Source organism: Sphaerodactylus townsendi, linkage group LG02 (assembly GCF_021028975.2).
Source record: "Sphaerodactylus townsendi isolate TG3544 linkage group LG02, MPM_Stown_v2.3, whole genome shotgun sequence".
NCBI classification, from domain to species: Eukaryota; Metazoa; Chordata; class Lepidosauria; order Squamata; family Sphaerodactylidae; genus Sphaerodactylus; species Sphaerodactylus townsendi.
Genome location: NC_059426.1, coordinates 151,452,096 through 151,475,713, shown reverse-complemented (window position 1 = coordinate 151,475,713; position 23,618 = coordinate 151,452,096). Strand labels below are relative to the sequence as shown.

The following is a 23,618-nucleotide window of genomic DNA, read 5'->3' as shown; positions in this document are numbered from 1 at the left end:
GCCACGGACATTTGTTTGTACATAAGTAAACAATTTATACTGTGCCTGAACCTCTACTCAAAGGAGATTAGTGTCCTGAAAACTGTCAAGAGAATTCAGAGCCACGAGCCATGATGTAATTGACCATTTTTGTGACATCTTTGAGGGACTATCGTCAAAATGTTTTGCTGCTGTCCACTGTGGCACAAGAGGAAAGCTTCCCCATGAGTGTATAATGCAATGGAACTGGATGACTGGATGTTTTACTTCTTTTAACGAAAGAACTGTATGAAGAGCCAGATGTTGCCCCACACCATGGAAGGTGCCCCATCACTAGTGATTGAAACCACTTTCTCTCAATGGTCTACGATATTGTGACTGACACAAGAAGCCTCCATCACCAGCACTGTGGATATCTATCCCTTGTGTTCTTTTGGGCAAAGACACCAGTTTCCTGGCCAGCTGTTCTCTCATGATGTCACCAGCAGCACTAGCCAGCTGGAGAATTACTGCCTAGCCTGGCATGATCAGTCACATCTGTACTTTCATCCCACGCCAAATGGAGTAACAGGCTGCCTTTTTATGCCAGAAGTCAGTGGTGGTGAGCTGCTGACTAACATCAGTTGCCTTAAATAGCAGCTGGACTCGATCTTTCACGAGTATTTCTGCTAATTTGCCATCTCAGAAAGTAGCGTTTCAGAATTTTTGTCCTTGTTTGGGAAATCATGAAAAAGAGAATTACTCCCCCAGCAGACAACATGGCTGTTTTGATAAATCTCCCCATCAGAGAGGGGCTTGCCGTGTTTTGCTTTAGGCACAGTGGGAAATTTGAAAGCTGGCAGCTGTCAGATGATTTGTTCCTGGAAAGATAGTTGGAAAAAACTAAGATGCTGGGAATGATAGCTCCTCCAATTTCCCTTCAAAAGAAACTCTTTTCTTTCAGCTTCATCAAGTTTGGCAACATTTTAAGTGGTTGGTGTCAAAGTGCCGTTTGACGCACTTGATGTCAATGCGACAGACAACACTTTCGTTACACAGGACACAGAGCAGCTTTCCCACAGCGTTCGGAAATCACTCCAAATAACTCTGTCCAGGTCTCTTGGAATGATCTTCCACTGTCTATTTTAGCTTTTTTTTGGCTGTAGCCATTTCACCAGGTGACTTAGGTCTGCAAAAATACATTTTTAAAAAATTAAGCACCCAGTACAAATCTATCCAACACAACATATCTAACACTAAAGAAATGGATATTCCCTGAATAGAACAGTGATTCTCAACTGGGGTTCCTTTTGAATTTGCTGACCACCAGAACGGCAACACATGGCTCCAAGAACTCTCTCAGCCTTACCTACCTCACAAGATGACTGTTGTGGGGGAGGTGATTAAAGTGGAAGGTAGAAGTAGGGGCAAGTGTTAAGAAAGCCTGTCAATGGTTGTGTCTTATGATAGCAAAGAATATATTTAAGGAAGTAGATAGAGAGGCATATAAATATAAAGGTTTTCAGCTCAGTCTGCGTGGAATAAAAAGCTTATATGTGAGCAAACCAAGCCCCTGGTAATAATGGCAGATTTCTCTTGCAAAAAGACCAACGAGTTGCCAGTGGCCACCTTTGGGTGCCACATTCTTGACAAAAATACTCCCAATAACTGTTTCTTGAAAGAGAAGGAATCATTCCACAACTTCATTTTGTGTTGTACAGAAACAATAATCAATTCTTTTTTTCCCTTTCCGTCAGCTTTATATAGCTTTTAGCATCTTTACTTTGAGAATTTCATTACACTGTCCTCCATGCAACTATTTGGGCAACCAATTGTTGCTTGCTCGTCATCCCAATACTTTAAAAACATCAATTTATTTCCAAATATCAACACGTCCCAGCATGATTTTCTCAAATCCAGTGTCAACAAACAATGTAAAGAACCACCTCTTTGCTGTTGTTAATTTAAAGCAAATGTTGAAAGCAGACCTATTTTATGCCTTATTTCTAATCTTCTCCCTTCACTCTTTTTGCTCTTTGTTTATGGGCATTTGGCTACACATGGTTTCCATATTAAAGCAGCAGTTTTTTAAAGCTGGAGAAAGTGAGTTGAGAGGGAATAAATGATTATAAAATCACTGGCAGGAATTAAAAGTATGAAAATACTCTGCTTTAAATTTTTAAAAAAAGACCCTTAGTTTGACCAATACATATTTAATAAAGAATTCTTATTTAGGATTAACCCTGTAATTTCAGGGATTTCATTTGCAATTCCCAGGTTGCATGCCTCATTAAACCAACTTTTCACTCCCAATTTAAGTTCAGGGGTGGTGGAAGAGAAGTTATTGATTTTATTATTCAGACATCTCAGGAAGCATGGAGAGTTGCTGGGGTGGGGGGAAGGGATTTTTTGCCCAGGGATCTTTGGATCCTGAAATTTTTATTTAATGAGATCTGGTTGCCTAGCTCCAAATCATCATTCTCCCAAGAAATATGAAAAAGGAAGTTAACATGAGATCTTAAATTCATATCCCCCCCCCGCTCCAATCTCTCTTCACCGCTCCTCCTTACATAATGAAGAGGAGACTCTAATGGGGAAAAGATAAAAAACACCACCACCTTCTCTCTGGTCCACTGGAAATGCATTTTGTGCTTTACGAATGCCCTTGCCTCCATAAACACACACACAAGACAGGCTGGAAGGGCAAGGTGTGTCAACATGAGAGCTAGCGATTGCTGGACAGTGACTGGGGAGGGGAGGGGGGATCGTCCTCACACTCTTTTCAAGGCATCCACCCCCACCCGCATTTTATGTAAACAGCTACAAATTTTGAGATAATCCCCGTGCTTGCCCAACTGACTGTGGAAAATATGTCTTTGTGGGAGAGAAATCTCTTTCCTAAGAGAGCACACCAGCCAGCGCGCGCACGGTGCCTGCTGCTCAAAAACTTCCAAACACAAAATCTGGCACTGGCTGGAAACGTGGAGCAGAGGCTGTTCTCAGAGGCAAAGTGAGGGAGTCCTTACAAGGATGGTACATGGCGGGTGGGCTGGACTGCCCAGAAGACTCCCCCCCCCCGAAAAAGGGTCTCCTCTGAGGAGCTAACGGGGTTGCTGGCAGGAGGAAATAAAAGGGGCCAGGAGGGGAGTCGAAGCGCTGCTGTAAGACCAGGCAGGGAATGAGTCCCTCTCTCGGCAAAAAACGTCTCCTCCCGCCCGCTGCTAATGAAAGCGTGCCTCTTTCTCTCCATGAAGCCATGTGCCCTCCTCCAGCCGGGAGGCGTGTCTCTCAGCCCCTCCCCAACAGGCTCCTACAGCTTTCTCGTTTGTTACCCAGCCGCCTCGTCCACCCGAGCCTTCCAAATCCGCCCGCCCATCCCCCCCCCCTCCAAGATCGTGCCCTCCAAGTTCATGCAAGGATGGTACACGGCGGGCGGGCTGGACTGCCCAGAAGCCCCCCCCCAGAAAAAGGGTCTCCTCTGAGGAGCTCCCGGGGAGCTTTCTCTCCAGTCTCCAAGAAGCCATGTGTCCTCCCTCAGCCGGGAGCACGTCTCTCTGCGGCCCCTCCCAACAGGCTCCTCCATGGTTCTCGCTTTTTAATGCTTGACCCTGCCGCGCCTTTCAAATCCGCCCACCCTCCAAGTTTGTGACCGCCGCCGCTGGACCTACCGAGGCTTGCACGGTCTCCAGGAGGCACAGCAGCCCGGCAGCAGCAGACAACCCGGCAAGATGGACCAGTCACCAGCACTGAAACAGCTGAGCACGAGGGAGAGCCGAGAGAGCACAGGGCGGGAACGAGGGAAACGCCCCAGAAGGCAGTGCGGGAGGAAGACCGTCCCAGAAGGCAGTGGGGTTTTTGGGCCCTGCCTCGGAGGCCCTTTCTGGCGCCTCTGACGACCCGGAGCCAGTGCGAGGGGGGGAGAGGGGGAGGGGGAGAGTCAGAGCCTCGCGTGCCCAGCAAGAGGCTGCCGCGTGCCACCTCGGGCACGCGTGCCAAAGGTTCGCCATCACGGGCCTAGGCTACTCCAATCTCACCAGATCTTGGAAGCTAAGCAGAGTCAACCATGCTTATTATTTGGAGGGGGAGACTACCAAGGAATACCAGGTTGTTAAGCAGAGGCAGGCAATGGCAAACCACCTCTGAATGTCTCTTGCCTTAAAAACCCTCTGGATCACCACAAGCCAACTGTGATTTGATGGAAAAAATTGGGGGTTTTTTATCCATGCACTATACATGAAGTATTTCTTCTGAAATGTGAAGCCTGTGCTGTACATTCCATTGCTCCATATGGTCAATATTATTTCATTAAAAATTATAAGAAAATGCTATGTGTTGTTGCAGCCGTTGTACTATTACTTTAACACAATTTCACTTGCACTAAAGACATTTTCCTTTACACTCACACATAGTTAGATCCAACTCTGTAATCAGCATTTGTATAAAACAAGAACAGGGAAGGCAGCTCTTTGAAAATAAGAAGTACAACAAAGAATAACTGAGGACTTGTTTCAACAGAGGTTGCCAATTACTTAGTCAACAACCATTTCTTTGGAGGATAAAGTCATGGTATAGGCAAGATCCAAATTTGTTTACCAGGAAACAAAACCTTCATGCAGTATCTGATCTTGTCCCCTCCTGAGGCTGGCTAGAAATAAATTTTGTTCATCTGATCCTCCTCTCTGAAACTCTCTAATTAGGCAACACACAGCAAATTGGATCTGCTAATTAATCATGTTTCCAAGGAATGCTATGAATTGTTCCATCAGATGGTACACAAAAGAAAACTGATTTGAAGAGTGGAAAGAGATCCGTAAGACACTCAAGGATTTACCAAATAGTTGTTGCATGCAGAAACAGGATAATATGAGTTATATTATCTGCCAAGGCACTTTTCTTAAGTTACACTCTGTCTTTATAAGTGTGAGGTTTCATAAAGCATTGCCTTTACAATACAAAAGCATCTATACAAAATGAAATACAAACGTAGACTTGAGTATTGTCTTTGAAAGGAGGAGTATCTTAGGAAGGCTCAAAGATGTACCATCAAACATTGACTGTAATATACCATCAGTCTGCTAGGACTGCCGTCAAGCAGCTGTTAATGTCTCCTTTCGAATACCCAAAGTTATCTGCAGCCAAAACTTGACTGGGACCTTGGATAAAGGCAGCGGCATCAGGGAACCTACTCATGGTATAGGCAAGATCCAAATTTGTTTACCAGGAAACAAAACCTTCATGTAGTATCTGATCTTGTCCCCTCCTGAGGCTGGCTAGAAATAAATTTTGTTCATCTGATCCTCCTCTCTGAAACTCTCTAATTAGGCAACACACAGCAAAATGGATCTGCTAATTAATCATGTTTCCATGGAATGCTATGAATTAATGTTCCAATGAAAACAAAAAGAAAAGCCAACGAATTCTGATGAAAACAATTCCATATTTGAATTGCTGCAGAAAGAAACTCTGCCGTCTTATCAAACCTTAACAGGCATGAAAGGTTAGAGAACTTTCCAACAGAAAATGGGAGCAGAAGAAATGATATTTGCACTCTGGTGTGAATGCTGGAGATAAAATAAGATGCAAATAATCCTACAGCATGTTGCTAGAGAAGGGAAACAACAATGCCACCAAATTATTAATAAGAAGGGACTAATCTAGGAACAGTTTATGTAGATGTGCTTTTGGTGATAACTTTAAAAATGGGCAGGGAATGAGCACTGCAAAAATATACAATATTTCTCCTGAGGCAGGTGAAAGCAGCAAACGTAAAAGGCAGTGCTGGAAGAAATATTGCTGGACATGAGGAGGGAGCAACGACCTGCAGACCTATTGGTGCTGGTGCCACCCCCTTAACCTTTTCATCCTTGGTAAACCTCAGGCATGCCTTGGATCTGGAGACAGCAGGGCCCACAGGCTGTACAGAAGCAAAACCACACTGCTGTGCCTGGTTGTATTAATTCCCAACCAGGAGTCATAAGCCTACAGAACATTGCTCTTGAACACTAACAGTTCAGACAGTCACATTCAGCGCCAATAGCTGCTGCAAAGCTTGCAAGCAATTATCTTGCCTCTTTGCAAGAGTACACTCTCTGCTGGATGATCCATATACGTATTGCTCTCAAAGTTACATTTAGAAAAATCTGTATCACTCAGAAATGATATAACAGGCTGGCTAGAGGATGCAGAAAAGTGCCTGGTTATGAACTGATTAGTGAAATTAAGTTTTTAAAGGTGCATTTCTAGAATATCAGTTAAGGTTGGACTGGGGGTATTTGATTAAGATAAGTGCCACATGAATATACAATGAGGGATTATGGCTGAGTGATAAAAGCACCAGCTTTGTACGCAGAAGGTACCAAGTTCAAACTCAGGCATCTCCAGTTAAACGTATCAGGTTGTAGGTGAAAGCCCTCTATCTGAAGCCTCTAAGAGCTGCTGTCAATCAGAACAGATGATACTAAAGAAGAGAAGAGTTTAGATTTATACTCATTTTTTTCTCAACCATAAGGAGTCCCAAAGCGGCTTACAAACTCTTTTCCTTCCCCTCCCTACAACAGACATACATGTGAGGTAGGTGGGGCTGGGAGAGTTCTAAGAGAACTTTGACTACCCCCAAGTCACTCATCAGGCTTTATGTGGAAGAACTGGGAAACAAATCCAGTACATTAGAGTCCATCTCTCATGGGGAGGAGTTCTCCAGAAAAGAATTTACTGCTCTTAATCACGACACCACGCTGATCTTGACAGACCAACAGTCTCACTCAATGCAAGGCAATTTTATGTGAGCACCAAAGGCATGTTTCTACAGAACTATCACACATAAATAATCGGACTGAACATTTTTTCCTCCTAAATAGAAAAAGTAGTTTTATCTGAAATACTGTGAACTCTGCATCTGATTCCTGTAAAGCATAACAAAGGAGAGGTATGAACATGTCAGAAGCACAGCTGCCGCCAGCACTGACAAACTGCCTAACCACATCTGATTTCTGGTTTTGTACTTTTACAGTCCTTAAAGCTGAGCTGCACCAGTTACAATATATTAAACATTATGGCTATTAGCAATCATTGCTAGATGCGGTTTCCGTGCCCAGATGCAACATGTTACTGAACATCAAATACCGGGGCAAAACAACAGGTTGCTTTCCTGCCCTGCCTGAATGCTCCCTGGAGGCATCCGACTGCCCTCTGTTGGAAACAGAAACTACATCTCATTTGATCCATTGTTTCATCTGAAAACGTCCCATGCCTACTAGGAGAAGAAAAACCAACACTGCAGCTATGAAGGTTCAGAAACAAAAAAAAGGAAGAAGCCGTCCCAAAAGCATTTGAAACTTCTGCCTGGCAGAAGATGGCGATCGCAAAGCCTTCATTCGTACCATCTGGTGAGAATTCAGTGGCTAGCACACAATCAGCAACTACCCAGGCCATCTGCTTTTAGGATTAACTGACCCAACTTTAAAATATTACAGTCACAGAGATTTGCTGAGAGTAATTTTTTTTTTTGCAAGTTAATGTTTTTGGGGGAAAGGACACAAAACTCAGTTTACATTTTAGTATGGGTGTTAAGCATTTGCCCGCAATCAATATTTCAATTAAAGATACTGTGATATGATACGGCAAGACAAAGTATTGTGTTTCTCCAGCTGAGATTTCTGCACAATGACTTATTCTGCAGAAAGTAACGACCAGATAAAATTCGGTTCAGTTTTTATTACCACCAATAGGCCGTTTAGAAGCAGAAAAAGAACACTTTCTTAAAATTAACTACCTATGTAAAATCTCAGCATATATCATGTATCTTAAAATAACTTATACTTTATGGGTTAGAATTTGAGAAGATTATACACAGGACTTAACTCGGTCTGTATTCTGACTACAGAGAACAGAAACTTAGCCAGTTACTGCAGTTTGTCAACCGCTGCCAGTAAGATTTTTAGACTCTTCTGCTCAGAGAACAGCTTTTAATCAAGCAACGCAGGTTCCAATAAATCTCCATGTGCCTGTGCATGCTTCCGCAACACATATAGTAAAATAGCAACAACCAAATAAAATGATGTTAACAGAAGAGGAAGAAGAATAATCAAATAATGTATTGTCGAAGGCTTTCACGGCCGGAATCACTTGGGTGCTGTGTGGTTTCCGGGCTGTATGGCCGTGTTCTAGCAGCATTCTCTCCTGACGTTTCGCCTTCATCTGTGGCTGGCATCTTCAGAGGATCCTCTGAAGATGCCAGCCACAGATGAAGGCGAAACGTCAGGAGAGAATGCTGCTAGAACACGGCCATACAGCCCGGAAACCACACAGCACCCAAGATAATCAAATAAATTTATCAGCATTTCAACCGGTTATCAATTTCTGACAAGGGGGAAAAAATTGTGTGTGGGGGAAGGGGGGGAGGATTCCTTAGAAATAACTGAAATAATAATTCTTTGAATCTATGCAACATATTGAGCATACTCTCCAAAGGATTTCATGTACATCACCTTTACAACAACCTTTGCAGCAGAAGTTAATCGAGTGGCTGAGAGCAAAAGGCATGCTTAAGGCTTAGTAGCAGGTTCATGTATAGGCAAAAGAGGAACTGGGGACAACCTGATTTGTAGCTAAGTCACTGAGCTACAGTCTCTCTCAGGGTTGAATTTACCTGCTTCATATATTTCTTGACTGGAAATATGTTGGTTTCTCTTTAACCTTTTCACCTCGCAGTATTTTTACCCTTGATCCTTTTTCTACACACAGCACATAAGTTTACCTCAATTAGCAAACCATGTCTTTAAATGGGAGTTTATAATGCAGGATCTTGATTAACACCGGAAAACAACTATAAGAACAAGCCTCCACAGGGGTTCACAATTTTTTTTTCCTTTTTGCATACATCAGTAAACTACAGTTTGTTTCCTTCCTTCAAACTGACATATGGAACACGGAGGACAATAATCAGATTAGCTAACTTAAGCGGCAGGATCAACCAAGACAGCAGCCCAGAAACGTATCGGTCATGCTACTGCGATAAACATGCAAAAGCAAATACACTTTTTAAAAACATGGCTGACATTATTTCTGGCATCAGTTGCTGATTTTGTTTTACCCTCAAATAATCATAGTTTTAGCACCAAGTTATGCATCCTGGAGAGAACTGACGATGAGGTTCTGTCCTGGGCCCAGTGCTATTCAATATTTTATCAGTGACTTGGATGATGAAATAGAGGGCATGCTAATCAAATCTGCAGATGACACCAAATTAGGAGGGGCAGCTAATACCCCAGAGGGCAGGGTCAGAATTCAAAATGTCCTGGACAGATTAGAGTGGTGGCCCAAAACTAATGACATTAATTTCAATAGAGATAAATGTAAGATCCTACAGTAAAGCAGAAAAAATGAAATGCACAGATATAGGATGGGTGACACCTGGCTTGACAACACTACATGTGAAAGGGATCTGGGAGTCTTGGTAGACCACAAACTGCAGATGAGTCAGCAGTGTGATGCAACAGCCAAGAAAGTCAATGCTGTTCTGGGCTGCATCAACAGGAATGTAGTATCTAGATCAAGGGATGTAATAGTACCTCTCTATTCTGAACTGGTCAGATCTCACCAGGAATACTGTGTCCAGTTCTGGACAACACATTTGAAGAAGGATATTGACAAGCTGGAATGGATCTAGAGGAGGATGACCAAAATAGCAAAAGTTCTGGAAGTGATGTCCTTACAAGGAGACACTTAGGGAGCTGGGTATGTTTGGTCTACAGAAGAGAAGGTTAAGGGGTGACATGAAATATTTGAAGGAATGCTACATAAAAGAGGGAGCAAGCTTGTTTTCTGCTGCTCTAGAGACTAGAAAAAGGAGTAATGGATTCAAAGTACACAAAAAAAGATTCCATCTAAGCATGAGGAAGAACTTCCTGACAGTTAGGACTGTTCAACAGTGGAACACGCTGCCTTGGAGTGTGATGGAGTCTCCTTCTTTGAAGGTTTTTAAACAGAGGATGGATAGCCATCTATCAGGAGTGCTTGGATTATGTATTCCTGCATGGCAGGTTAGATTTGATGGTCCTTGAGGTCTCTTCCCACTCAATGATTCCATGATTTTCTCCAATTTTACCCCAGTCTAATCACAAGGCTCGGGGCGGGGGGGGGGGGGGCTGGGAAATGTGAGCCTGTTGCAAACTTCACATCAGGTCTCAGAGGCTTCCCTGAGGCCAGTGGAATGCTTAATCTTTAGTCTAGGCCAGGGGCCTAGGATCAAGACACGAGGAAGGAAGGCCCCATTCCATGAAGGCTTTTAAAGGTGATAATCAGCCTTTTGAATTAGGCCTGCAGCTAATCTCCCACAGCCACTGGCAGGGGATGGCGGTGGTATGGTTGCCAGATTTATATTGGGAAACGCCTGGAGACTGGGGAGCAGAGCCTGGGGAGGGCAGGTGCCTCATTGGGACACAATGCCAGAGTTCATAGTCTAACTTATCTCTGTAATCTGGAGATGAACTGTAATTCTGGGGGATCCCCAGGGCCTTCCTGGAGTCTGGCATCCATACTTGGAGCATACAGGCAACCAATGTAGCTGACAGCATGGGCGTTATAAAGTCCAAATATCTGACCCCAAACAAGATTCTCACAGCCATCTGTTGCACCAACTGAAATTTCAGAGATACCTTCAAAGGCAGCTCTAGGCACAATATTTTACAGTAGTATGGATCAGCCTGGCAGCATCTTAAAAAGTGTGCTAGCTTATAAACCAGATGCAACTGAAAGAAGCTGCCGATGAATTCTGTTCAAAAAAATGTATTTTACTCTTCCTTAAAACAAATGTTTAATAAAAGCAATTATTTGCTGCCTTTCAGTCCACACTAGAACTCAAGGCAACTTGCAACTCTATAAGAACAGTTCAAACAAAGATGACAATTTACAAAAAAAAAAAAATTAAAGAGAGCCTGTGACAAGCTGTGTATCCTCTATGTGTTCTGATGGAAAACTGGGGAAGTAGAGGGAGGGAAACACAAAAAACATGGCTCCAAAGAGATCTATCTGAAGTCTCTTTAGGGTGGATATAGTCACTTTCTTCAGAGGTGGCTGCTAACCTACCTCTGCAACTAATATCAGCGGTCACTAGAACTTTGGAACTTCTCTCCTAAGCCAAAGCTGAACTCCAATTACTCCTTGCTCCTCAGAGGACGACTTTGTGCCAAAGTCAGGATGTTGTCTGGGGGTGTTACCCAAGGACAAGAGTGAAGTACTTGTTGGCTGGCCAAAAGGCCGTAATAATAAATATCTTAGTGAAGTACTTGTCAACTCTATAAGGGGCTTGTAAAGAATTTGACATGGGGAAGAACAGCCAAATATGTATTTGGGTGAATTACTTTATCACAGTGCTCTTTCCCCAGGGAGATTCTTCTGTCCCCTGACTGCTGGTGAAGACTTATGTTTTGTGTTAGCATTTCCTCAGTGATCCCTCCTTCCTGACCAATGTTTTAATTGTAGTTTTTAAAAATGTCTTAATATGTATGATAGCTCTGTTTTTAATTGTTTAGTAAGATCGGGTTTTTTGTGGGGCAGGCTGGCTTTAAAATGTGTTTTTATTTGTATGTTTTAATTTGTTAGCTGCTTTGGTGGCCTTTATAAGGGCAGAAAGGTATGATATAAATGTTGGCTATAAATAAAAATTAATGCCCACCCCTACAGTTTAAGCCATCTTCTATGCTGTATATAAATCCTCTCACCACTTGCAAATTGGTGGGGTATAGATGCAATACATTAAAAAATGAAAATAAACTGTTCACCTTCACTCAAGTCATTATTGGTGCTCCCCCCGCCCTGCAGAAAAAACAAGGTCAAGCATAGACCTTTTCCAGATAGTGGTAAATTCTTTTTTTCCCCCCAGCATCACAGCTTTCAATTATTATGCCTTTACCTGGCTGCTCAACTACTTGTGCAGTTATCTTACAGACAGAATGAACAAACAACTTTATTGTGATGTCTTAATACAACCAATTTTTCTTCCTCAGGCAAAACACTTGCATAATCCCAGGTGGAAGCTAAATAGCAGTTTATATAAAGCCATACCCAAATTAGGATAACTGTGACCACAGGGAAAACCTACCATGCGATATTCTGTGCAAATGTTCTGCTAAACAGGAGAAGAGCCATTGGGTTGATCTCACTAAACATTCAGCATCCATCTGCACAGTGCTGTACAATTTGTACACATGTAGGTTCAGTGCAAATGAGAATAATGTGTAGAAAATTAAGCTCAAGCAGCACGCACAGCAGTTTCCACATGTTTTATTGTGAACTCTTTACACATGTGTGGGTCATATATAAGGGCTAATGGATAATCAGCAATTAGTTTCTGTAAACTTTGCTTGCTAGGAACCCATAAGTGTTAATTGAGACTGACACATACGCAGATATGTGCAACAGGTAATTGCAACATGGTGAAGAAAGTCTCCGACGTGTGTAGTATGTTAACGGTATATGACACACAAAAACCAATGAGTTTGTGACACAGATAACTTTATATGGAACAGCATACTCATACCCTTATACAAGTGTAAACGCTTTGCCTTTAGAACAACTCATTGGAGAAATGCCTACTGGACATGAGCCCCATTTCTCCCCCTGGTATAAATAATAAAGCTTTATTTCCTGAAATCATCTGATGGTCTTCTCGTATGTTTTACATATGCACGAGACACATTTTTTAATTGCAAGATTCTGTCAAGCAAATGTGACAAAGTCTTTCTATCGTTTGGATGCACATAGGTACTTATATCACAACTCTGTGCATACGACTGCATAGTCACGTTGTGAGGTCTGATCCGCTCCAGCCAAGAGAGCGCAGACTTGACTCCTTCCACGCCCTGCACACCTTCTTCCCCTCTCCCAAACCCCTATCCTCACCCCTATTCCGATCCCACTCCCGGAGTCACCCCATTACCTGGTCGCCCGGTTCTTTCTCCAGTAACTGGGAGCAGAGATCTGAGCACAGCTGGAACTTCCTCCGCCGGAAGTAACTCCAAGCGTGGAGCAGGGGGTCCATTTCTACCCCCATTGGTGTAGTAGGCAGCAGCCCAGCAATGCAATACCTCCACTTTCTTTCCTCTCTTGCTAGGCCCGGCCTTCAAGCTTCCTTTTGCCAAGCAACGCGACAGCTAAGGTCCTTGCCCGGGCTGAGGTGGCTAAGCAACTGCCTGAACGGAAAAAAAGCAAAAACTTCAGAGATCGCCAACCGGACTTCACTCAGGACTCTCTTGCTCAGCCCGTCCTAAGCATCTAACGGGAGACGGTGCTGGCTGGCGGCGGAGAAAGGAAGTCTTTAAGATCGCTTTTCTCTTCCGCCTTGGTCCGGCTTCGTGTAGCAATTAAAGGCAGCCATTTTCCAGCAGAGCTTTTCTCCTGCGTTGCATGTTGAGTCGTCCTGGACAACTTGCAAAAAGGGCAGAGGGGACAGGGAGGAAGCTGCCCCAGTTATCCTTATAAATGTGCAGGGTGCTGTGTAATGCTCAACAGCCCAGCTTGGGAAGCGCGGGCACGGCAATCATGTTTAGAGAATAGGGCCCAAGGTGGGAGGGAGGGAAGCAGCCGCCGAGAAGCAGAGAAGACTTTCTGAGGGGTGCAGCAAAACTTTGCCCAGGTCCCCAACTTTCATAATACCATAATAAACGCTGTTTATGTAATCCAATAATGGAAAAAACAAGTCAGAAAATGTGGCCGAACAATAAAACCCAAATAAACCCAAACAATAAAACCCAAAATATGCTACAATCTAGTGAAAAATCAATGTCAATGCGCAAAAACCTATAATCGGAGGAGTGCGCAAAAACATAGCTGACACAGAGCAAACATAACACACATAACTGGAGGAGGGGGGGGGGCGGGGAAGCCACGCACAGTGACTGACGTACAAAAGTAAGCGTCCAACAAGGTAATCCCAGGTAAGTGCAGTAGTCTCCAGAGACTGCAAAGTTTTCCAAGGATTTACAAGACGGGGTGTTCTGGGTCTTCCCTGTTTCGCAGAGTAACATCTGCTTGATCATCAGCAATGTTGTTGGCAATACTGTAAAGCCTGCCCACATATGGGAATTTTGAGCCTCGGAAAAATAAATTACAATTTTAATAACTAGTATCAAAATATGTGTATTAGTCCTATTAAATATTATTACTATATATTGACTCCTTCCACGCCCTGCACACCTTCTTCCCCTCTCCCCTCACTGCTCTGTGCCTGGGACAGTTACATCAGGGTCCCCTCATACTGAGGGGCCCCACCGCCCCCCCCTCATGGGGGAAGGTTTTTAATTGGGGTTGGACGCCTCTTGTTGTTATTATGTATTACGGTTATTTGCTGTTTTTATTAGTTTTAAGCTATTTTATGGGATGGAGCTTATGTATTTATATTTGTATGACCGCTCCTGTTGATGTTCAAATAATGTTGTTCACCGCCCGGAGCCCTTCAGGAATCGGGCGGTATATATAAATTTAAGAAATAAATAAATAAATAAATAAATATATGAAATTGCCATGTTATACAAAGCACATTAATTAAATATATCAATAAATAACATAAATAGGCATATAAAAATGTTTCATGTAAAAATACTTATTTATATAGGCTAAGAAGTATTCCAAATGTTCCTGGGATAGGTTATGAAAAGATATTCTCAAATTTGTTCATACGTTCAGCTGAATGTTCTGAATCTTGGATTTATGCTCAATTAGCCTGGTTTTAACCAGGAGGAAAGACATTCCTATGTAAATTAAACAAGGACTCTCAAAACAAGCACTTGCCTAAAAGTTGCAAACATGGTTAATGTCCATTTAGTTCTCAAATTAGGGTGCTTATATTCTGAAATATCCATTGACTGGGCACACAGCAGTCCATTGACTGGTTCTGGTGGGTTTTCCAGGCTGTGTGGCTGTGGTCTGGTGGATCTTATTCCTAACGTTTAGCCTGCATCTGTGGCTGGCATCTTCAGAGTTGTATCACAGACTTCCCTCTGAAGATGCCAGCCACAAATGCAGGCGAAACGTTAGGAACAAGATCCACCAGGCCACAGTCACACAGCCCGGAAAACCCACCAGAACCAGTTGAATCCAGCCGTGAAAGCCTTCAACAGTCCATTGACTGTTTGTAATTTGTTATTCATTGCATTTATTATCTTGGTGATCTGGCTGAATGTATGACCAAACTTGAGAATATCTTTGCTACCTACCCTAGGAACATTTGGAATATGTCTTAGCCAATTTCATATAAGTACATCTTTTTACATGAGCTGTTTTTATATTCCTATTTATATTGCTATTTATTGTTATTTGTTGATATATTTAATTAATGTGCTTTGTATAACAACAATTTTATATGTAGTAACAATATGTAATAAGACTAATACACATATTTATGTAAAATTTATTTAAATTGCAATTTACTTTTTAGAGGCTCAAAATTCCCATGTGTGGGCAGGCTTACACTGCCATTGATGAAAGTCCAGGAATATAAGAACATAAGAACATAAGAACAAGCCAGCTGGATCAGACCAGAGTCCATCTAGTCCAGCTCTCTGCTACTTGCAGTGGCCCACCAGGTGCCATTGAGAGCTCACATGCAGGATGTGAAAGCAATGGCCTTCTGCGGCTGTTGCTCCCGAGCACCTGGACTGTTAAGGCATTTGCAATCTCAGATCAAGAGGATCAAGATTGGTAGCCATAAATCGACTTCTCCTCCATAAATCTGTCCAAGCCCCTTTTAAAGCTATCCAGGTTAGTGGCCGTCACCACCTCCTGTGGCAGCATATTCCAAACAACAATCACACGTTGTGTGAAGAAGTGTTTCCTTTTATTAGTCCTAATTCTTCCCCCCAGCATTTTCAATGGATGCCCCCTGGTTCTAGTATTGTGAGAAAGAGAGAAAAAATTCTCTCTGTCAACATTTTCTACCCCATGCATAATTTTATAGACTTCGATCATATCCCCCCCCCCCCCCCCAGACGTCATGCTAATGATGATGGAAGTTGCACTGCCAAAAAATGAAGGGAATCAGAACATCCTGGCCCAAAGTATCTCTTGAACATCCCTGTACTAACTGCAATGGATGCAAAAGTTTATCCATGAGAAACTGCAGAACAGAGAGAGTTTAACAACTTCACTGACCTATCGGAGCTAGTGTGCTGTAGTGGTTGGAGGATCTGAATAGTATCTAGGAGATCCAGGTTTGAATCCCATCACTCACTCCCACAGAAGCTTTCTGGGTGACCTTGGGCCAGCCACATATTGTTAATCTGAAGAACTGCACAGGGTTGTTGTAAGGGTGAGAAGTGGGTCCCACATAGAATTATCACTAAATCAGACTATGTATTGTTGAAGGCTTTCACGGCCGATTCAACTAGTTGTTGTGGGTTTTCCGGGCTGTGTGGCCGTGGTCTGGTAGATCTTGTTCCTAACCTGCATCTGTGACTGGCATCTTCAGAGCTGTATCACAGAGGGAAGTCTGTTACACACTGTGTCCAGTGAGAAGGGAATGTTTTTAGTGCGGTATATATTGTCCATGTCCCAGGGTGGGGAACAAATCAGTAAATGTTAGGGTGGAACTTGCTATTCAAAGGTGTGGTTGATAGTATTGTATTGCAGGTGGGGTTTTTCAGTCCAGGGAGTGTTTCAAGTTTGCATTCCCTGCAGCAGAAACAGTCTTAGTGAATGCAAACCCTGTGTCTGGGTGGAGTCCATTGTCTGTGAACCTAGCATGCCAGCCTTTGATTCTGGTGTTTTTAATTCCCAGTAGCCAAGTGTGTTAATTCTCATTGTTAATTACACCAGTATTGCTGATGCAGTATCCAAGCATGTGTGAAGAGGAGGGAGGTATGGACTGCTGGTTCAGGGAGGTGGATAGCCTTGCCTGTTTATATGTTGGTATATGGTCACCCCTTTGATTTATGCCTCTGGACATGGAAGACCTGCAAATGATCTAAAATGGGGAGCACAATCCAGATGGGAGAGGGTGATTGGATTGTGGAACCAGTGGAGTGCTGTGCTGACATGTTTGCCCCCTGTGCTGGTGCAACAGGCATCCCCACCAGCAAGAGGGGGCAGAGTGGCCAGCTGCTCCTCAGCTCAATAACCGATAGTCCTAGCTGCAGTGGAGCTGCAAATCCTGAAAGTCCTAGCTACGGTGGAGCTGCACTGGAGTCCTGATTGGATACCAGTGTATGTGTGTGGGGAAAATGGGGCATTTCCAGGGATAGAGCTGACATTAGTTGGCTTCCACTGCTGTTCCAGCTCAGGAACACCAGCCCCTGGACAAAAGTGCAGTGCTTCAGCAATGGACGAATTCAGGCAGCAGGAGTTTTCTTTTGTGTCCCTTCCTCTGCACCACCCGATGCCCCTTTAGAGGCAGCTCAGCACCACCTTCGCCACACCGCCTCCAGGCACTGCAATGAACTAGATTGCTCTTTAAGACACAACATGAACTTTGCACTCCCCTTTTGGGGTGAGAGCATTAAGTGCTCAGTCAGTGGTAATAAGTGACCTCTCTTTTCCTCTTCCACCACCAGAGTGCAACACTATATGCTCTGAGTGTGTACATCAAAGATCTGTGCCCTGCACTATACCTACTGAACTATGGTGCATCCTGGGTGGAGTTTATGTCGTGTTGGGGAGGGGGAATTGGAGGCAGAAGAGGATTGGCCACCATGGGAGAGAGATGGATGATTAGCTATAGTTGTATGTGGCATCGTGTGCTGCACTGGGGTTTGTGGGCAGGGACTTGTCTGCACAGGGTGCATTTTGCCTTTTCCACTGTATAGGTGCCTCTGGGCTACATTGTGGTTTTGCTGACATAACTTTTTGTGAGTTCTTGAGAGCATTACCTGGTTGGGAGGGCCAAGGCAGTGTTTCCCAACCTGTGGGTGAGGGCCCAAAAATGGGTCCTGAAGCCTCTTAAAGTGGGTCACAGACCAGCCTTCCCAAATGGCAGCTCCTGCCCTTTACATTCTTCTTTTCCTTTTCTTTTTGCCAGCTTCTCACATTCTCATCTCTGCCTCTCCCTTTGTGACAATGAGGGGAAAGAGCTCATCTGACAACTTCATGGTATTATCAGAAAGAGGGGAAAAGAGAGAAAAAACCCTGAATAATTCATTTAAGGTTTATATCATTTAGGTCACACACTATGATAAGCTGTAACCAGCTCTTCATTTGCTGCCACAAAACTAGAATTTGGTGATTTTGAAGCTTGTGTGCATGTGGTTGCTTCCAACTCATGGCAATCCTATGAATCAGTATCCTCCAAAACATGGAAATCAGCAGGTTTCCGTGTCAGTCAAGTGCCACCTGCAGTCTAATCATTCCACCCACAGTTCTTCTGTATACGAATGGGCCATGCTTTAACAGTTCATATAGAAATTGGTAACATGACTCAGCCTTAGTGAAGGCTTTAAAAAGCAAAATCTGCACTGGCTGTTGCTTTAAAAAGTCCGCTGTGTTCAATACTGAACAAGCAAACCTGTATTTACCTTAGTAGTATACACAGTAGCTGTTTTAAGTAAATATACAATGAATCACTAAGTAATAGTCACTACAAAACACCTAATTAATGTCATTGACAGAGACAGAACATAGGCAAGAATTCTGTCACTACTATGAATCCCAATTTCATTCCTTATCTGACAATTAGATTTAGCTCCTCAGTGCTCTAAGAGTTTATATTTGAAGGTCTGGGTTGTGGTAGTGGCCTGAAAATACATCCCTTTGTAGCATTTAAGGCAGCTTTTTTGAGATGTTAATTTTACAAATTCCTCTGCAAATTTTAAGGTTATAGTGCTGTTGTAAGGTCCTTGTGTGGCATCTTTCTCTTAGCTCAGTGGTTCTCAACCTTCCTAATGCCACGACCCTTTAAAACAGTTCCTCATGTTGTGGTGACCCCCAACCCTAACATTTATCCATTTTACAGATGGAGAACACTGATGCAGAGAGTCTTAGGTGACCCCTATGAAAGGGTCGTTCGACCCCCAAAGGGGTCCTGAATCACAGGTTGAGAACCCACTGTCTTAGCTGGTACAAAAATATGACAGCCCATTTCCTTACAGTGTGTTGCTGAAACTATGCAGTATTCATGCATATTCTCATATGGGTGCCCTTATTTGCTTTCAGGCAAAATTCATTGCGCTGGTTTATAGCTTTAACATGCTCTGTGTGTGGGATGGGGTGTGAAGATTTACCAAAAATTATTCTTTCAATATAAATTTTGATTTCTTCTTAAGGTTCTGAATGTGTGTGTATTAAATGTTGACAAATTGCTCCTGACTTATGGCAAAACTATGAATTAATGGCCTCCATAACATTAACAGCCTTGCTCAGGTCTTGCAAATTGTGGGCTGTGGCTTCATTCAGAGTTAATCATTCTCATGTTGGGTCTTCCTATTTTCCTGCTGCCTTCAATTTTTCCTAGCATTATTGTCTTGTCCAGTAATTTTTATCTTCTCATAATATGACCAAAACATGATAGCCTGTACCACTATCTTCTAGTTCAGGCTTAATTCGATCTAGAACCCACTGATTTGTCTTTTTGGAGACTCATGAAATCTGCAAAACGCTCCTCAAAACCACATCTTAAAGGAAACAATTTTATTCCTGCCAGCAACCTTCACGGTCCCTCTTTCACATCCATATATAGTCATAGGAGATACCACGAACATTATATCCCCAAAATGATTAAGGGAATGCCTCTGACCCTCTTAAATTAGTTCTAAGTTCAAAGACAAATCCCCAATTGTTGGACTTTTCTGCACTGGAGGTTTGCTCAAACTTGAGTCTGATTTTACGGCCTTTTTATGTGCTCAGTGTTTTGATACCCTGTGTGTAAATGGCAGTGGTAATAGTAAAGGTTAGCATTTAAATTTTACCTTTAATTCCTTTTTTATTGTGTAGTGTGTATGTTGTGAGCAGTTGTTTGCAGGTAAGAGTTGTTTAACTCAATGAAACACATGGAGCTGCTTTATATTGAGTCAAACCATTGTCCCAGCAAGGTGAGTATTGTTTACTTTTACCAGCAACAGCTCTCTGAGTCTTGAATGGAGTTATTTCAGATCACCTACTGCTGGTCCTTTCTAATTGGAGATTCAGGAGATTGAATCTGGACCTTCTGCATCAAAAGCAAGAGCTCTACCACTCCAAAGTATATGCAGGACTGCATTCTTGATCAATGCATATTTGTTACGGTAACAATGTTGTCCACTTCGGGTAACAACAACTCACAACTTCTCTGGGCTTTATAAGTATTCTGAAGAAGTGTCTCAGCTGACTAGAAATCAGAACAAAAACCGTGCCAAGGTATACATAACCGAAACAAGATTCAGCACCATGGAGAGTGCAAAATGCCGCACGGTGAATGAGACTCGCTGTGGGTGAGACTCGCTCTGCACCAAATGACAACGGGCGTTGAGAGTACACTACGGTTGAATCAGTGCTATTCGTATCGGGGTTTGCGAAGCATTTTGGGGAGGGTTGTCATTCTGACACGCATCTAGTAACCTGCTTTTTAAAATCCTAGTTCAACTGAAGTGCTTTCCCAGAGAAGGTGAGGGGGATATAATATTTGCACTTGAACTTCGTCGGGTGCAGCGCGGAAGACCTTTTCTGTCACCTCATCCCTATGGCTTTGAATTCAACTACAAAAAGGTCGTTGACTTGCACTTTTCGGGTCCTTTAACGTCCTTCGCGGAAAAGCAGGTTGAGTCTCAGGCACTCTCGTCCTCGCCCCCACCCCTTCGCGCCCTTTTTTTCCTGAGGGCAAGACAGCCATTTTGTCCCTCCCGCTCTTTGCGCCCTTTTCCTTGAGGGCGGAACAGCCGTTTCGCCGCGTCCCTCTCACGGCCGAGGGCGAGGAAAGCCGCGCGGAGTCACCTCCCTCCTGTTGAAATGGCGCCACGAGGCGAGGAGGACGAGGCGAGGGAGACTGCGCAGGCGCAGAAGGGCGACAGCGGGGAGCGGGGGCGGGGCTTTGGCGTCGCCGGCGGAGCGCGAGGCGGGTCGGGGCCGGAGCGCTGCAGAAGCGGGAGCACGGCGGAGCTTCGAGCCGTTGAGGGGAAAAGGGACGGGGGTTTCTCTGGGGGGGCCGAGCGGGTGGACGGTGGTCGGCGAGGAGCCGGCGCCGTGTCGCCGCGCGGCCATGTCTAGCAGCGACGGCGCCGCGAGGAGGAGGCGGCGAGCCCAGCGCGGTCCGAGGCGCCCTCTGTGAGGAGGACCGGCTGACGGAGGCAGCTCCATGTCGCCGGCCAGGGATTAAGCCGGGCGGGCGGGCGGGCGGGAGACACCGATCCCGGCGGGGCTGGCGAGGGAGCGGGGCGCGGCTGCCCCGTCGCTTCCTGGGCTCCTTGGGCGGACCCGAAGCCAGCCATGGCTGACCGGAGCCCCCCGAATTGCCACCTGAGGCTGGAGTGGGTCTATGGCTACCGGGGTCACCAGTGCCGCAACAACCTTTACTACACGGCGGCCAAGGAGATCGTGTATTTCGTGGCGGGCGTCGGGGTGGTCTACAGTCCCCGGGAGCACCGGCAGAAATTCTACCTGGGGCACCAGGACGACATCATCAGGTAGGCGCGCGCGGCACCGGGAGGGGGGGTCCCCTTGCCCAAACCGCGTCCTCCTCCCCCCTTGCCGCCAGCGCCGTCTCTGCGGGAAGGCTGGGGCACACAGGGCAGGCAGCGCGCTCGGTGGCCTCAGACAGCCGCCTCTCCCTCTCCCCGCTTGCAGGAAGCGGCAGCGACAGGCAGGCGCCCTCCTTAGGGCATCGGGTCCTCGGCTGATCCCAGCCTCCCAGAGCCACTTCGGGATCGTTCCCTGGCACGTTCTCGCTTTCTCACACGGACCGGCTCCAGTCTCAGCATCGAGGCCAGTGAGGGCAAACCATTCGGGCTCCGCGTGTCAGAAAATGCCTAACTTGACTCTTCTGCTGGCGTGTCACACCCCTCCACCCCAGCAAAGGGAAACAATTCTTTCCAGATTCTTTAAAAAATGCAATCCAATCAAGTATGGTGCTATGTATTATCTTAAAAAATGTCAAACAATTACACAAATGAAATGGGAGTATAGCAAACTCCATTGTTGGCAGATGTTGGGGAATGCTGGCGTGTCACCTTTGACACTCATGTCATAGATTCATCATTGCTGATCTAGGAACTTATTTCTCCTTTGCTGCAGTTCTGCTCTCTCTTTCTTGGCCGGGTGAATAGGCTGGAAGTGATCTTGACTTCAATGTCAAGGGCAATGCCAGCAAGCAGCACCCTTCTTTATGGGGCTCCTGGGGAGGGGAAGGGAAAGCGTGCGTCCGTGTACTTTTGGCTGGTGTGTGTGTTTTTTAAAAAGACAAATTCTGAATCCATTTTTAATGACATAAATACCCTTTTCTGTTCAGCGACTGGATTTCATAACCCACCTCTGTGTCTTTCCGTTTGTCTCTGCTGTGTGCACACATCTGTTATCAGTGATCTGGAATGTTGCAGTGGGCAAGATCAGCTGAGGACAGACTCTTAGTTTCATCCTTATGTCAGGTTTGGACATCAGAGGCATGCAGCATCCTGAAGCTCCTGCCTTCCCTCTGTACCAATTTTCCCTTGGAAATTTGCTGAAGCCCAAGCTTGAGCATGTCCCTGAAGCATTTATTGTGTGCCCTCTCAGCATCATTCTAAACAGGTCTACTCAGAATACTACTCATCTAGTTGGTAGGGTTTACTTCAAGGAAAGTGTTCTTGGGTTTGCCCTGTTTGGATTTTTGGAGGGGTTTAAAGTGTTGTGGTAGTGCTAATCTTTTCCCTAAAAATTGGATCTGGATAGATGTGATTCTTTTCATTCCTTTGTACAATGTCCACTGTGGTAATTTGGATCATATTTATCCAGTTTGTCTCCCCCTGCCCCCATCCCATCTTTCAACAAAAATCTGACCTATGCTGGCACTGCAGTGCCATTTATACTTCGTGTCGTTACTTCAGGTCATGGATTTTCTTGCATCTCTCTGGTTTGTTCAAGTCACTAAACTTAAAAAACCTTCTTGCATATTATGTAACTGTGACCCAATTCTGCAGCATTAAATATTGTCTATATTTGTGTCAACACAGCTGTAGTATATATGACTGTGGAATCACAGTTGTCTAGTATTGGCTTTCATAGTTAAGGCAGAATTGCCAAATGATCTTAGAAAGGGATATAAAACCTTGGAAGTGAGCAACATTAATTGTATATAATCTATGTAGCAACTTAATGTATAGTGATAACCAAAGAAGCTGAATATAGAATATTTGAAGCTGTTTTGCTCTGATAGTTGATGTTTGTATATTTTACATACCCAAAATTTGGCAGCTGTGGATTCCTAGCATGAAATAGATCATTGCTTCCCACAGAATCCTAAGCTTATGTCATCTTCTGTTCTATTAAATGATGATTTGTGAAGTTTTAGTTGAATATAAGAAATCAAGGAATTTGATTGAAAGGAAATCAGTTTCTGAGTGATGTTATTAATGCGTTTTGACTCTGGAGTAGACATTTAATATTTAGTTACTTGTATTCCTCATTGTTTGTAATGGAAGTCACTCCCAAGCATCCGTAGGTACATCAAGAGAACAACAGAATATATTCACATATGACCCATAGGTTACCACTGGATTGTTAGGTGGCATTAG

General features: G+C 44.2%; 2 protein-coding genes across 9 annotated transcripts in view; one reads left to right on the top strand and one right to left on the bottom strand.

Moving 5' to 3' along the window:
- TTC8 (tetratricopeptide repeat domain 8) overlaps positions 1-13,260 on the bottom strand; it is a 60,782-nt gene extending 47,522 nt beyond the window's left edge. Inside the window, exon 1 of one of the 3 annotated variants that reach the window (XM_048485776.1) lies at positions 12,896-13,260. In XM_048485776.1, the coding sequence (XP_048341733.1) occupies positions 12,896-13,009 (114 nt within the window). In that variant the 5' untranslated portion in view covers positions 13,010-13,260. The remainder of the gene's footprint in view (positions 1-12,895) is intronic. The other 2 variants (XM_048485775.1, XM_048485778.1) reach the window with 2 other exon arrangements.
- Positions 13,261-20,981: 7,721 nt separating this feature from the next.
- The window catches only part of EML5 (EMAP like 5), a 110,109-nt gene continuing 107,472 nt past the window's right edge, over positions 20,982-23,618 (top strand). For all 6 annotated transcript variants that reach the window (XM_048485173.1, XM_048485172.1, XM_048485170.1 and 3 more), the window contains exon 1: positions 20,982-21,536. In XM_048485173.1, coding sequence (XP_048341130.1) covers positions 21,340-21,536 — 197 coding nt within the window. In that variant the 5' untranslated portion in view covers positions 20,982-21,339. The remainder of the gene's footprint in view (positions 21,537-23,618) is intronic.